Source organism: Seriola aureovittata, chromosome 12 (assembly GCF_021018895.1).
Source record: "Seriola aureovittata isolate HTS-2021-v1 ecotype China chromosome 12, ASM2101889v1, whole genome shotgun sequence".
Classification (NCBI taxonomy): domain Eukaryota; kingdom Metazoa; phylum Chordata; class Actinopteri; order Carangiformes; family Carangidae; genus Seriola; species Seriola aureovittata.
This window is the reverse complement of record NC_079375.1, coordinates 1989247-2005019: the sequence shown is the minus strand read 5'-3', so window position 1 is coordinate 2005019 and position 15773 is coordinate 1989247. Positions and strand designations below refer to the sequence as shown.

Genomic DNA, 15773 nt, shown 5'->3' with positions numbered 1-15773 from the left:
GTAGGTGATTTATCACTGGACTACTCCTCAGTCAGGTTTCATTTTGAGAGTGAAACTTTTAATTGCAGGACTAGGTCTAGACGTAGTCTATGTCTGGACCTGTGGTCAAATCCTGACTTTATAACTGTGACGTCGTCTGACAAAATCACCAAACACATAGACTGAGCTGTGGTTTACTGTAACATGATCATGCAAAGTTAGAAGAAACTGACTATCCTTCTTTTTTTAAGGTTATTACACACACAGCAAAGGGCCACAGGCCAGACTCGAACCCGCGCCGCCACAGCAAGTACTAAACCCCAGGTGAATCATGGGGCCCGAGACAGACTATCTTTGTTACTCAGTCTCTCACACAGAGCACAGCCTCCGTCTGGATCCACAATAGTTTAGTCTTAATTTACTTCAACTCCAGAACGTCACAGACTTTTATTAGAGGCAGGTCTTTATGTCTGACTCTCTGTTTGATATGTAGAGTTGGTCATAGCAGTTAGTATAAAGCCTCGTTACTGATGACTTCTCTCTCTCTCTCTCTCTCTCTCTCCCCTGCTCTCTCTGCTCAGTGTGTCTTATGTTTAGTTATTCCTCTGCCTCCTTTAGTAATAATGACACGTAATGAATGTAGTTTATTTGCTGTAATGGAGGAGAGGCTCAGTGTATTGGAAGCGCTTCTCATCTTCCCTGCAGTTCCAGAGCAGCCGGTAAACCAGAGCAGCTTGGTAGACGCTGCTGACCAGTGGTGGAAATATCATCAGTCAGTCAGTCAGTCAGTGAGTCAGTCAGTTAGCAAGTCAATCAGTCAGTCACATTCAATATTATAGGGCTGGCCCCGCTGTTTCGGTCCAGCCTTATTTATGAACAGCAGGCTTGTTCAGTCTTATGAAAAAATGTACTGACCTCGCCACACAGATTATACATGTATAAGAAATGATAAACCAGGGAAGGAAAATGTTACGACAAGGTCTTTTGCACCGTCTGTCATCTGTGGTCACGGATGACTAGAGCTTGTGCTGAGTCAGTGCTGAACATCCAGATAACTAAACCACTTCAAAACCCGCAGAAGCTAAGGAGCAGGTCTGAGCCATTATAGATCATGATGGACAGCTGAAGGACAGGGGGAGAAGAGCTTTGTCAAAAAAAGCTTCTCTATCATGGCATATATGGCATCACCTGACTCTGGAAGTCTCTGCAGCAAAATAACACAACAGTCTCTAACAGAGGTCAGAGTGACACACAGGGAGCTTTCTTACGAAGCTGGACGTGTCCACCTTCTTCCTGCGGACCAGGTTAGTGATGTTGTCTCCGTTGTAGGTGATTCCCTCCATGCAGCCCACAAAGTTCTCTCTGCCTCCTGAGCTCGGCTTCGCTGACACGGCCACACCTCCGAAACTGATCTGAGGGCACAGCAGAGTGGACAACATGGACCGAAGGGCAAAACACAAACACTTCCTGTCAGGAATTCTTCCTTTCTTTTGTGCTGATAGTAGTGGTAATACTCATTTCCTATGTACTTTACATCATAAGTCACATACTAGGCCAACTGATGCTTAAATGAACAGACATCCCCGGGGATCTTCCCTGTCAGCCATCTTGATTTTTACAGGTTAGAATTTTATGCAAATTACTTCATCTAAATTTTGAGGTTTGTTTTTGGTTTTATCTGTACAAAAACCTTTTGGCCACGTCTTGGGAAAAGGACAAGTGAATCACCCGCAAACTTAATCCTACATCCAAATTACATTATCCAGCCAAACAGGAAATGCAGCATTACACCCAATTAAAATACTGAATGAAAAATTAAACTGATATTATACTGTACTGGCAGGTGCAGCAGAGGCTCTTTCAGAGCTGGTCAGACTGGTGTTACTGAGAGTTTTCATGTGTAAACTAAGCATCAACCTCCAAGCCTGAAAAATGAAGCCAACACTTACCACAACCACAACCTTTAATTAAAGCTTCCGGCTTTAATATTTATTTTTTTATTTTATATATTGATTAAATCATGAGATCTGCCTGTCTTTGGTTAGGGAAGTCTTTCCTGCAATCAGACTATATAATGCATCTCTGTGAATCATCCAAAACACTATTGCACTCTCACCCCTGTACTTTGGTCCATACCACCATATTTATTTTATTTATTTATCTACCTCTCATTTTTATGGTATACTTAAATCCTGTGTATTGTTGTCTTTGTATTTTACTGTAGTTAATTGTCTTTTAACTCAGCTGCTATGACATTTTAATTTCCTATCCTATCTATCTATCTATCTATCTATCTATCTATCTATCTATCTATCTATCTATCTATCTATCTATCTATCTATCTATCTATCTATCTATCTATCTATCTATCTATCTATTTATCTATCTATCTATCTATCTATCTATTCATCAAGGACAAAGCAGTAGTGAGGTACGGAGAACACACAGACAGACTGTCTCCATCCTCCTTCTCACACATACTGAAGCAGCAGCAGCACTAGTTGTCGAGTCAGCAGTATTGATTGGCTATTATCAGATTTCACTACAACTGAACCTAACTCTTATATCACAAATCAGGGCCTGACAGTTTGAGTCCATCCATACAAAAATGGATACATTTGAAACCCATTTGTGTCTCTCTGTTTGTGACACTGCCCACACTGAGATGATTTTAGTGTGTACAGGAAAAAAAGAGCATAAGTAAATTACTGATTTGAACCAGGTGACAAAGAAAAGACATTTTCAGGTGTTTCAGATCTTTACAAAGACAAACAGGACACACTAGACTGGATGTACACAGTTCTCACATGCAAGCGGCATCCTGAAAGTTAGCCAGCATAGTGTGGAAGAAGTCAGAGTGAAATGATGAGCAATCATGACGCTGTGGGGACTGCTTTGTTGTGACATCACAAAGTTCCAGAAGTCCTGACGGCTGGTTTTAAGGCTCAGTTTCTGAATGCAGGCTGTGTGCATTTCTCTGTGGACTGAGGCTTTGATACTTTCACAGTATTAATATAGAACCTAGACCTGTTTTATAATCAAACTACACATGGTCATCTGCCTTTAGACTCTATGGAGCTTTAACTCCTAGGCCTCCAGGTGCAGGTACTGCATGACATGGTGGACATTGGTTTGTTACTGCTCAGCCCAACAGACCTCATCAGTCAGTTCACACCACTAGTGTTTGTACCACTGTTACTTGAGATGGTGAAAGGGCCTGACAGAGTCTTTACCTCATAGTCCAGGTCCAGGTGGTCAAACTCTCCATTGGTCCTGAACTGCTGAGTGTGGTGGTCCAGGGTGAAGTTGACGTTCCTGCGGTAACGCTCTATGACGACCGAGTGCCAGTGGTCGTCGTCCAGTAAGCTCCCACTGGTCACAGAGGTGTGACCCTGGATGGAGCCGTACTGGTTACTGCCTGGAGAGAAGCGAGTGAATCACACAGACAGGAACAGGCTGTAAAGGTTTATCATGTCTCCTCTGACAACATGAGACAACACAGTCCTGAGAGTTTCATTACAGCTGAGTAGACCGTCTCTGCCGTCCTTGACACCACACAGACTTTACAGGAGGATACCTAAGTTGATGCTGAGCTGCAGTCTCGCCCTGCGGAGCTCCAGGGAAATGTAGTCCCCCTGTTGTCCCTCTCCATGGAGCAGGACCCCGTCTCTGGCTGTGGTCCTAAACTTCAGAGAGATGATGTCCTTCACAATCTTCATCTTCTTACTCCGGAAGCGGTAGGAGATGATGCCTTGGCCGTCAAAGCTGATCACGTCTGCCCCTGGAAGATGGAGGAGAAAAAAAGAAATTCTAAGTATTTCCTAAGTCTGGGAGAAGGTAGAGAGACCAAATCACAAAGAGTCTTAAAGAGCTGCTGTCATTCCAAAATCACACCATCAACACACAGGTTGTGTTGATGCTGCTTGTACAGTTGTAAACATTGTTGTACAGTGTTCAGGATCTACACACGAGTCATGGATCTTCATGGAGAGTGACCTGATCAGCTGTTTGAAAAGATCATATTCCAGCTGGATGTCACCTGGTGGGACAGAGGAAATGTTCTCACACCTCAACCCACAGCTGGGACCACAGCTGCATTACAACAGGTACAGCTGCAACAGACTGTGGCTAATAGGCTGCCAGTTAGCTTTAGTCAGGTCGTCTAGGACAGGTTCGTTTTTTCAATTTCCATTGAGTGAATTGAATGTAAGTTTTTGTAGTAAAATTAAATTCTCCCGGGTCGACACAAACCTGATCATACAGATGTATTTTGGAGAATGCAGTACTTTAGTAAACAGCACCTGATCTGTTATTATTTCATTTGTATTCATTTATTTCTCAGTGGACGCTGTGGTTCCTGCGAGGGAAAATTGACGTCAGCCGTAGCAACGGAGTCGCACTCTTAACTAAGGAGTTTTTCCTTCTCCTTACTAAAAGTTGGTCTCAGCAGCTTTGTGAAGAAAACTTTTAGTTAGAAACTTTCAGCCTGACTAAGGAGTACTAGTGATAAGATAAAACGCTTTGTGAATACTGGCCCTGTGATCCAGACCTGTCACATGCGGTGGCTGTGCCTGCTGCTGCACCAGGATCAGTGTCCTAGATTTGTTTCGTACACAAGTACAGCAACCATGAAATCCCGGTGCCATGTCAGGAGATCTGAATAATTACATTTTGTTTTACTGTTTGTTTGGTCTGTGGAATGCATTACATTGGCAACATGTAAACAAAATGAGCACACATGAGAACACACGTGTTAATCAATACTGTCTTCAGTCCATTATTAATGAGTGAAAAGATCATTCAGCTTCATCATCAATTCCTCATTTCCACTTCCGGCGTAGCCAAAGTTTCTCTTTGCCCTGAGCTCAGCCTCACAGGCTCACGCTGCTCCGCTCACCACTAGCTTCACCTAACGAGCACTGTATGAGGAACACCTGTACACCTGCACCTCCTTATTCTTGTAAGTATCCAATCAGCCAATCGTGTAGCAGCATGAGGAGTTTCAGTTAATGTTCACATCAAACACATGACGTACATTTGGTCTCATCTGATCAGAAGCAAAGTGGAGGTTTCTGCTACAACTTCACCTAAACATGTCATTCTAATGCAGTTCTTCTGTTTACTCCAAGTGTTGCTGGAGTTCTGGCCTCTTTAGATCTCATTCGATCTGTACAGATAGAAATGGACGACAGAGCGACTCTACTGTGAGACCCCGGAAACATGACTCTTTCCTGTGACAGTGTCCTCTGCCTCTCCTCGGTCCTGTACTGAAGTTCATACACTTTCACCGCAGATCGCCTCAGAAGGTGAAAGACCAAGTTACAACAGCTGGTTCACCACAGATTCCTCTTACGCCCACATTCTCCTGGTTTCATGATCTGAGGTTTTCACAGATCAAACTTCATAACACCCGTACGGTTCAGCCTCATGTCTCATCAGTTACTGAGCTCTCTTTGTTTTCTCCATCATCAGCATTTGTAGCTGCTGCTTCATCACGTTTGTTCAGTTACTAGCAATGAAGCACCGTCAGCATCTTAATGGTCAAACGCTTTCATCTGGCAGATCACATGATCACATCACATGAGCAGATTCATCCTCTAAGGTCTTGGCAGTGTTGGTAACCTCGACCTGCTCTCAGCAGCCGTCCTCGCTCTAATCACAGCTGTTGATGAGATTGTTCTGCTCAGTGGAGATCAACATGCAGATGCTTTTCACTGATTGGTCTCTTCTTCAGGACTTTAGCATCCAGGTAGAAGACAGGTGGGAACCTTCCTTTACCTGGTGAACTGCTCCCCCCCCATCCTTTGTCCCACTGTTCACATCTCTGTGATTCTCCCTCCATCATCTTCATGTTTCTTCATCTCATCTTTACAACCATTTATTTATCACTTACAAACATTTATAACTGGTAAAAAGGTTGAAACACATCATCATTTATCAATGAGTTGCTATTTAAACTGGTAGCACATGAATAAATGATGATGTGTTTTACACGCTACAAACAAGGGTCTTTTTTACTAGTTATAAATGGTAGTAAGTCATTAGTAAGATTAATGAGTAGAAAGCATTAACTTGATCCTGCCAAATAGTGAGCTGCATCAATGTATGAAAACTGTGTTATAACATGTTTATAATTGTTTATTTATGATTTATAAAGCGTGAACAACTGAATTAATAAACTAATTATGAACCATTTATATATCGTTAGTTCTATTGTGAAGTGGTAACCTGACTCTTCTCCCCACACTCCTCCTGTGAAGGTGCCTCTTACCTGCAGAGCCACAGTTTATAGGAAAACCGGTATTTTATTCCTTTTAAAAAAACATATTTAACGATTTTAATCAGCTTTTTTGGGAGCAGTTAGATGTGTAATTAGATTGTTTTAATAAACTAATTAACGCCTCCCTGTCCGTTCAGTCCTTCTAATAGCAGGAAACATGTTGCCTGTAAATGTGGAGTGCTGCTGTAGAACAGCTGTCCTCTCTACTCACAGTACGAGCAGCCGTAGAGCTCCAGACGGACTCCAATGCGTCCCTCCCTGCTCCAGTCCAGCGGGACGAAGCGGATGTAGCGAGCCAGGATGGCGTGCTGCAGCTCGTGGCGGACCACGCCCTCACTGTTCACGTTCCCCTCGAACGTCTGAGACACAAAAACAAACAGTTTTCTGGCAGACAGGTCCATGTGATGCTCATCAGTTCAACACTCAAAAACTAGAAATATCAATAACAGAAAATTGAACAATTTAATTTATTTTCTAAAATGATGTTTTTTGTTCATGAGATTTGATAGGAGGAGATGTGTGGGCCCTCTGGCCAATCAGACGCAAGCTGAGTGAGGCATTTAGATCCTGCCCTTTCAGTCAACACAAGGCGTGAATAGAAATAAAAGTTTTCTAATTGTCAACCTTTTACCTTAAACTCCACGGATTAAATTTAAAAAACCCTATTCCAAACCATTAATTATACATTTATCTGGTGAATAAAAATAATAATGGAAGTGCTACATTACATTTCATTTAAAAAATCAATTATAGATAGAAATACAGACAGAACACTCTGGGTTCTCACTCCCTTTATTTACAGGCTTGCAGCACAGTTAAATGCCACACATTTCTTATTTCATTTAGTCAGTATCAGTGGTACAGCACACATTCAACAACATTTTATTTTAACTTGAAACTGCACATTGTCTCTCTTCACCAAAATAACTGGCTGAACGTATGGAAGGAACTCAAATCTCCAGTTGGAGCTCACTAATATATATAATAAACTGATCTAATGCTGTACAATTGTGCTTTTATACTGTTTTTCTTCTTCTTTTTTCTTGTTATTGGTAATGTGATATGCAGTGTGGTTTTGATATTGATACTGTCACATTTTGCTACATTGAGAAAAAAAGAGAATAAAATCAAATAGTTCAAGAAAAAAGTCATAATATTGTGAGAATAAAGTAATTTTAGGGTGTGTTTTGTTTTAGAGGGGAAACTTTAATATGACGAACGTGGAGCATCATGTGAAGTTCTACTTTAGCAGAGGTTTCACTCTCACTCTCTTTCACCTGTTTGAGTAGTTGATGTAATATTCCTAAAAATTATGTTTTTTTTTCTCTCTCAAAATTGTACATTCTTAATTCTCGTAATAATACGACTTCATTCTTATGATATTATGACTTTTTTCTTGAAATAATACAACTTTATATTTCTATTATATTTTTATACAACAATAATATGATTTTTTTCTCAAAATTATTACGTTATTCTTGTAATATTCTGACTTTATTCTTGAAATTTCAGATTTCTTTTTTTCCCTCAATGTAAACCTAATATTCTAAACCATGTTGAATTGACAACATTATTTATGCAAATTAGAAGGTTGATGTTTCTGTTAGCTCTGTACTTTACTTGAGCCTATCTTTTCAGTCTACAGTTTGTTTATATGTTTTTTAAACTCTGTAACAGCAATCACAAAAAGAATTTCTACGTTTAAATTGATTGAAATTGCGCAAAATCTGAAGTTACAACTGAAGTACTTCATAATTATTTATGGACATCTTTCCACAACAGAGGTCTGAGAAACTGCCAGTCACTGTAAGACCACGCTGCACTCATGTGGTTGTGGCATGTGGTTTTAAAAGGCCACAAGAAATTTGATGAAAACATGAGATTCTTCCTCACCCAGATATTTCCGTCCTGTAGATAAGGCCTCCAGTTTTTCGGCGTGTCACTGTAAAGCAGCCGATACTTCCTGGTCCAGTCAGAGCTACTGTAGCGACCCTGAGTCGCTATGGCAACCACCTGCTTCCTAGAACCCAGGTCCATCTGTAACCACTGGTAACGGTCCGTATCCAGGGGCGACCAGCCTCCATCACCTAGGTGAAAGGTGGGAGAAAGGTAAAAGGAAGAAGAGCAGAGACGTGTGTACTGTTTCTTTAAGAGACCCGAGCTCTGTCGGTGATATCATCACAGGAAGTCAAGAATATATCAGTCAGTCTCCTCGACCTCGATGGAAAACATCATGAGGTCAAGAAAAGATTTGAAGGAGAATTCATCAGGACTTAGGAAAACTATCTGACTGCACTGACACTAGGATTTCTTTTTCACTTTATAACTAATGGAGAATAAATCCTCCTTTCCTAACCACAGAATAACCACAGAAACAAAACCAACAGGACTGAAATGCTGACATGAGATAACATGAAAGAAAAATACAGAAGAGAAAGAGAAAATTGACTCAATCAAATAATAATTCCATAAAAATAAGGAACTGAGCAAGAGATCAGAATAACTTCTATTCTGACATTTATAGAGAGTTTAGTTTCCTGGCATCGGAGCTTTTGACATTTCTATACAATTGTTAAATTAAAAAAATATATTTTTAGTGCTTTACACAATGAGATTTAGTGAAACAACATTTATGTATAGACTATAGTATTTTGTTATGATGATGATATTGTTCACTATAGATTCAAACAGTTTGTTCTTCATGACTCCTGATTGGACTTAAAGAGAATAAATCTATATTTATGTATCTGGGCTTCAGTGGATCAGACAAGGATTTCCATCAGTTCTGGATCGAGTCACAAACATAAAACAGCTGCTCTGATGTTTCTACATTTACGTGGGTCTGCTGAGGTGAAACTACAATGGTGTGTCACTCTAAATGTTGCTGCAGCAAGGACTTGAGGAACGACATTTTCTCCTTTCCTTAATGCCGTCCCACAATTCCTTGCTGCAGCAACATTTAAAATATGGATAGATGATAAATTTAATTTTAAAGTTCACGTTAACAATCTTTTTTTCATCTTCCTCGTGTACAGCAGCAGCAGCAGAAGAATTTTCTTTCTTTCTTTCCTCTGGACTGTGGTGATGCCATATATAGACATGCCGCTGTCACCACCCATAAGACCTTAGACCATCTCTGTATGGTGGGTCGGCCGGCCCTCTCTCTCTCTGTGAGACCAGATCATCACTGGTAAGTATTCATTCATAAAGCACTCTTAAATGAATTACCGAATTACCACTTATAGATCTCAATATAGGTCCTGATCAAACCCGCTCTCAGGACTGGATCACTGCTTGTTCCTCAGATCAACTCAGGACTTGATAAGACTGCCTTTAGATGTTGTGTTTCAAAATATGCTATTAAAGATTTTGAATCATAATATTTCTGAATGTCATTGTTTGTATTCAGAACTGATTTGTGTATTCTGGTAGTTTGCTTTGTTTTCTTTCATGCTTTTGTAATCTCAGCATCATTGAAAATGACGGTTGCCCCTTCATGTATTTCAGAGAAAATAAAAAAAAAGGTGATGATGATGATGATGATGATAAATGTGTCACCAGAACATCCATTCACAACAGCAGGAACCACACAGGTCCTCTCGTTGTAGGGACCTACCTTGTTTTCGGTTGAGTTTGGCGTAACCGGCTCCATGTCCTCTGGTGAACACTGATGAGCTGGTGAAGGAGCTGAAGGGAAGAGGAGTGGCCAGACTGTCCTCACACTTCCCTGAACGACAGAGGCAAAACACACACACACACACACACAAACACACACACACACAGGGCTTATTGTAAACAATGAAGTCAGGCTGCAGGATTGCTACCACCAGAGATAGAATCGGATTCTGTACTCTTCTTCCGTTCGACAAAATTAACCATGTTGTTATTGTTGTAACTATGGCAACAAAGGTTGTCTAATGTTGAGGATGTGCTTTTTTTAAACCCAGATCACTATCTTTTCCTACGCCTAACCAAGCCATGACAGATTTTATAGAAACCATGACAACCAAGGTCCTGTAGTCTGTCGCCATGGGGCCGCTATTTTCAGGAGACGCTGCTAGGGGTCCAATCAGAGGGTTGAAGAAAAAACGACCTGTGTTCAGGTTGGAGACTGGTTGTTGTTTGTCCGTGAACAAGCTCTTTTTTTGGTGAACGGTGACCTGATCATTTCTGTTTGCATCTAATGAACATGTTGGCTGATATAACGTGATCGGTATCAGTGGTGGATCGGCCGATCTCACTCATAGATGAACGGTATCAATATCATACATTAAAAAAAAAACGTGATATCAGGGACTCAGGGACAGAGGGCTGTCCTGAGAACATGGAAAACAGGTAAGCAGGTGGATGTGGAGACAGGAAAAAAGTTTGGGGACATCTGGTGGGCGGATGGATAATGACAGCTGGAGGGGGTGCCTGGTCCAGAGGAGGGAACAAGGGAGCCCAACAGCTGTCGGTGGATACTACACTTCATGAAGCACACCAGAGTCTGGACTGATGATATTATGAGATCAGGAAACTGCAGCAGGAAGTGACAGAAAGCTGCAGTCAAGACAGAAAGTTTCCAGCAGGAAGTGAGAGGAAGAAGCAGCCAGCTTTTACCAATCTCACTCATAGATGAACAGTATCAGTATCATACATTAAAAAAAAAAAAAAACGCGATCGGCATCTCTAATTAAACCAGGCTGAACGTCAGCTACATCAGCAAAGACTTAAGTGTCCGAGCAGAGTGAATGAGGATGACAAGAAATCCTTAGGAGAGGGTTAGACCATGAGCTCACAGCAGAGACACTTAAAACACAAACTCACATTGTTTTTTCTTGGCTTTTAAAAGTAAATTCTGTCTGTGACTCTATTGCAGTAAACAGTGATCCATTAGTTTGAGAAGTGGCAGTGACTGGAGGCTGGGGTGGATGGCAGGAGATCTACACAGTCTGTTGTCACTTCTCAGAGGCTTGTTTCTACAGATGAGTACAACAGAGTTCCTGCTGTGCTCAACAGCTGCTCTTTTACCTTGAGGATTAAGACTGTGAACCTGTGTTGGTCACTGCTGCTGATCAGTGACATAGATCACAAACTGTCACATGACGACAAAGAGAAATACCATAAAAAGGAAACTTTAAAATCACCTGAACAACCTTCAATAACAACTAGATTAGAAAACACAGATGATGGTTTCGATCACAGCTGATCAGTGTGCAGGTGCAGATGGTCCGTGTGTGTGTGTGTGTGTGTGTGTGTGTGTTCTTGGTTTGAGACCATTGTGAGGACATTTTGGCTGATTGTCACGCTCTCTGTTTGTGAAGGTTATACAGCTCTTTTCTAGTCTTAACGACCACTCAGAGTGCTTCACAATGGAAGCCACATTCCCCTATTCACACAAACACCATACTCTACACTTCCCACACATTCACACACCGCTGACACAACAGGGGCAATTTGGGGTTCAGCATCTTGCCCAAAGACAACACACAGGCTAGACATCTTTAGGTTAGGGTGAGGGGCTTATATCATTGACAGTCCTCATGAGTATAGTAAAACAAGGATGTGTGTGTGTGTGTGTGTGTGTGTGTGTGTGTGTGTGTGTGTGTGTGTGTGTGTGTGTGTGTGCGTGTTGGTCTTTGTTCTCGGCACATTCATCACGACTGATATAAGATGGAGTTTTGGACGGGGGAGGGGTCAGAGCTCTGTGTGTGTGTGTGTGTGTGTGTGTGTGTGTGTGTGTGTGTGTGTGAGACAGGTGCAGGGTATGGTAATGAGCTTCCTCATATGCATCACAAAACAACGAGCGCAGCGTGGACTGAGCCGTTTCAAGAGAACAAGAAAAGATGATCTGCTCAACAGAACCTGAGCGAGACCTCCACCCCCAACAACAGCTCGTCTCCACATGTCCCCATGTCTACAGTGAACACAGAACACTGGTTCTTCATTAAAGAGATATTTGATCATTGGAACAATATTGTCCTCCCTGTGCCCCCTGCTGTCAGCACTGGTCGATTCTGCAAAAGCCCAGGTAACATTTCATGTTGATGTTTCTGAACAACCACTGACAATGTGTTTTTTTTTTTTTTTTAAATCATTTCCTCAAATGATAAAAATACAAATCACATCAGGAGGAGGGAACAGGTTCTAGTAGTTTGTGTTATTATCATTATTATCTTTTATTTACTAATATTGTAAATTTACACTCGTGCAGTGAGGCAGATTAATGCCATATGGCACATGTATAAAAATGATGTGCTTCACTGCAGTCAGCTGATTCACCACATCACCAACACCTTCAGATTCAAACAGGTCTGCTGTTTTCTCATTGGCTGGAAGACCAAGCTTTGTAAACGGGATTAAGATGATGTCACGTTTACGTGTCAGAGCCAGAAACAAAAGGGAAAGTACCACAAAACTGTTCAAAATGTACGGTTGGTACGGATTGTTGTAAGAATGTCGACTTACAGAAATAACTGTTACTGTGAATCCATATGAAAAGCAAGATGTCTGCTGCGCTACCAAAGCATCCATCTGTTCAAACCGCCCCGACCTCTGCTCAGACATATCCCTCCTCAGAAGCAGATGTCCTGTCAGCAGCAGCTCCCGACGAGCTGAGAGAACAGCTGCCAGCCGAACTGTCTGCGCCAGACGCACTAGAATCAGAAATCTACTGAGCAGGAACTGTCTCTGAGTCAGGGTCCAAGAGGACACAGACTGAAACCAGATTTGTTGTTATTTATTGATTTCTAAATCAGAGCAGGGAGGGGGGAAGTCAGCCTGTAGTGGAAAATTGAAATTTAGTTTTTTCTGGGAAGAAAGAAAATAAAATTAGAAAACTGAGCCCCCCCTCCAAATTATTTTTCCCGCTTGTCTGTAGCTTTTTTTTTTTCCAGGGTTTTTATCCTGTTTTTATCCTTGTTATTGTATATATATATATATATATATATATATATATATATATAGGTGTATTTTTTTGTCAGGGTTTTTATCCTGTTGCCATAGATAGCTGTGGCAATAATAGGAAACTGTGAAGTTCACAACATATAAAAAGCTGGAGAATTTGTCTCAGCTGCTGGTATTGCTGGAAGGCAGACAAGCAGGAACAGACAAGGAGGAACACAAGGGAACAGAACCAAGACCAGAACCAAGACCAGAACCAAGACCAGAACCAAGACCAGAACCAAGACCAGAACCAAGACCAGAACCAAGACCAGAACCAAGACCAGAACCAGACGGCGTGACTCTGACTCAGGGACAGAGGACTGGCCTGAGTCCTTGCTGGGATCATGAGAAAACGGGGAACAGTTGTGTGTGTGTGTGTGTGTGTGTGTGTGTGTGTGTGTGTGTGTGTGTGTGGGCAGGGACGCTCAGGTGATGGAGAACATGGAAAACAGGTAAGCAGGTGGATGTGGAGACAGGAAAAAAGTTTGGGGACATCTGGTGGGCGGATGGATAATGACAGCTGGAGGGGGTGCCTGGTCCAGAGGAGGGAACAAGGGAGCCCAACAGCTGACGGTGGATACTACACTTCATGAAGCACACCAGAGTCTGGAAAGATGAGATTATGAGATCAGGAAACTGCAGCAGGAAGTGACAGAAAGCTGCAGTCAAGACAGAAAGTTTCCAGCAGGAAGTGAGAGGAAGAAGCAGCCAGCTTTTACCCAGTGAGGCTCATTTGTCAGTCAATTTTTTCCTATTGTGCTGCTTGTAATGGTACACTTTGAGTTCTACTCTTATTTTCCGGTAACATTGTTTCACTTGGTCTGTAACAACTGAAAGTCAGCAGTCATGTCAATATTCCACCACTGCCAGTAACTGTGCCAAACTGTGACGCATTCAAATGAATTCACAAACTTTTCAACATGATCCCGTTTCACTGTAGTACGCAAACATGAAATGGGAGCCCTAACACAGGCAGCATCAGTTGGAGTGTATACAGAGAGTGTCAGCACTCCAGTTATCCAGTTTGGATTCTGAGCAACATTTTATGCTACACCGTCTGTTTGAGTGCAGATGCCGCTGCTCACTGTCCTGATAAGGCCTGAGGATGTGTCACCTGGATCCTGTATAAAAGAGGATTTAGTACCAAGTCAGGGTTTTCAGTTTCTTACAGTGTTCCCTAACATTTCCTACCGCAACGACCTCCCTGGTCTACAGATGCCCCTCTGATGCCCCTCTGATGCCCTTCTCTGTCTTTCTTTAGACTTTCATTTTTACACTGTGTTAAGACCAATTGCAGTCTGAATGTGAGAAACTTCTTCAAGCAAACCTGGCAACAACGCAGTCTTTAGTCTATTTTTGTTATGGCGGTACCTCTGAGGAAAAGTTTTAAAAGTTTAGGGGAAACATTGTACATTTTTAAAATGGTTGTTTGTTGAATCAAAACAGTAAGTAGAATGACATGTCTGTACTGTGTGTGTTGCTCAGCCCCTAAAGAACCAGACATGTAGTGCTATTTGTTTAAGCTAGTTGTAAGTTCTTGCTGTTGCTACATAGCCAACGTTAGCATTAGCAGCTTTTACTTACCAGTCTAGAAGAAATGTTGTGAATTCAGCATCAAACTTCGTTCCTTTACAAACTAACAGCTGTCTCCAGAGGTGGAAACAAATACCAATGCTAACTCTTGTCTCTATCATTTCTCTCTTCTACTGAAGTTAGCATGCTAACCAGCTAGCTTCTGTCTTGTCACTTTCTGATACCAAGTCACTGTAGCTTCCAGTCTGTCCTAAAGAATCAGCTACTCAGAGGACGTATTATGAAATCTGGTCTTATAAACACAATGATGGCTGAAGCTCTTGACAAGGCTTTTAAGTAAACAGCTGTTAATGCTGACGTAAGCTATGTAGCAATAACAAAATTTACATAAAGCTCCTTTAGACAACAAGTTCTGTGCAGGGAGTAAAGGGTGTTGACCTCTTGTCAATGGACATGTCCGAGTGGCTTGAGAGCGAGTGAGTGAGTGACATCTTAACTGTCCATTAACAAGTCTGACGTAACCTGTGCGTTAATGCTAAGGTCAGCTATTTAGCAATATTAAAATTTACAAATAGTTGTGGCTTGTTTGAAAGGTTATGTAAGCACTTCTTCGCTGGCAAGCTTCAGTTCTATTAGACTGATAGTGTCCAGATGGAGCCACTTCTATCCTCCGTAACCATAACGACCAAGGCCTTATTGGTAAGGATGGAGAGAAAAGCATAACCTCAATAGCTGCAATCAGTTCTTAAGGAGGTTGATATGCGTATGTGTGTTTATGGTAATAACCGATGTTGTAATGTTTTTATTCAAGTTTGAAGAAAATGCTTTGTAAATATCTCTTCAAAACCGACATTTAGGACACGTTGTTTTCATCAAATTTTATGTGTAAAAAGTAGCATTTGGTCATATTTGTATGTATGAGGAATATGATGCAGATTTGGTGCGTACTCAAACAAGAGTTTGCATAGGGCCCCAAAAAAGTTACAGACAGCCCTGGTTGCAGTGCAGGCAGAGATGAAATTCATTTAATAGGCTTGCCTATGAAAATGTAGTT

At 41.6% G+C, this 15773-nt stretch overlaps 1 protein-coding gene across 1 annotated transcript in view; it reads right to left on the bottom strand.

The window, feature by feature from the left end:
- cntnap2b (contactin associated protein 2b) overlaps window positions 1-15773 on the bottom strand; it is a 34600-nt gene that overhangs the window by 14679 nt on the left and 4148 nt on the right. The window contains exons 2-7 of the mRNA XM_056392235.1: window positions 9876-9986; window positions 8153-8346; window positions 6471-6618; window positions 3557-3760; window positions 3213-3397; window positions 1248-1391 (exon numbers count right to left, since the gene is read on the bottom strand). Of these exons, the coding sequence (XP_056248210.1) occupies window positions 1248-1391; window positions 3213-3397; window positions 3557-3760; window positions 6471-6618; window positions 8153-8346; window positions 9876-9986 (986 nt within the window). The remainder of the gene's footprint in view (window positions 1-1247; window positions 1392-3212; window positions 3398-3556; window positions 3761-6470; window positions 6619-8152; window positions 8347-9875; window positions 9987-15773) is intronic.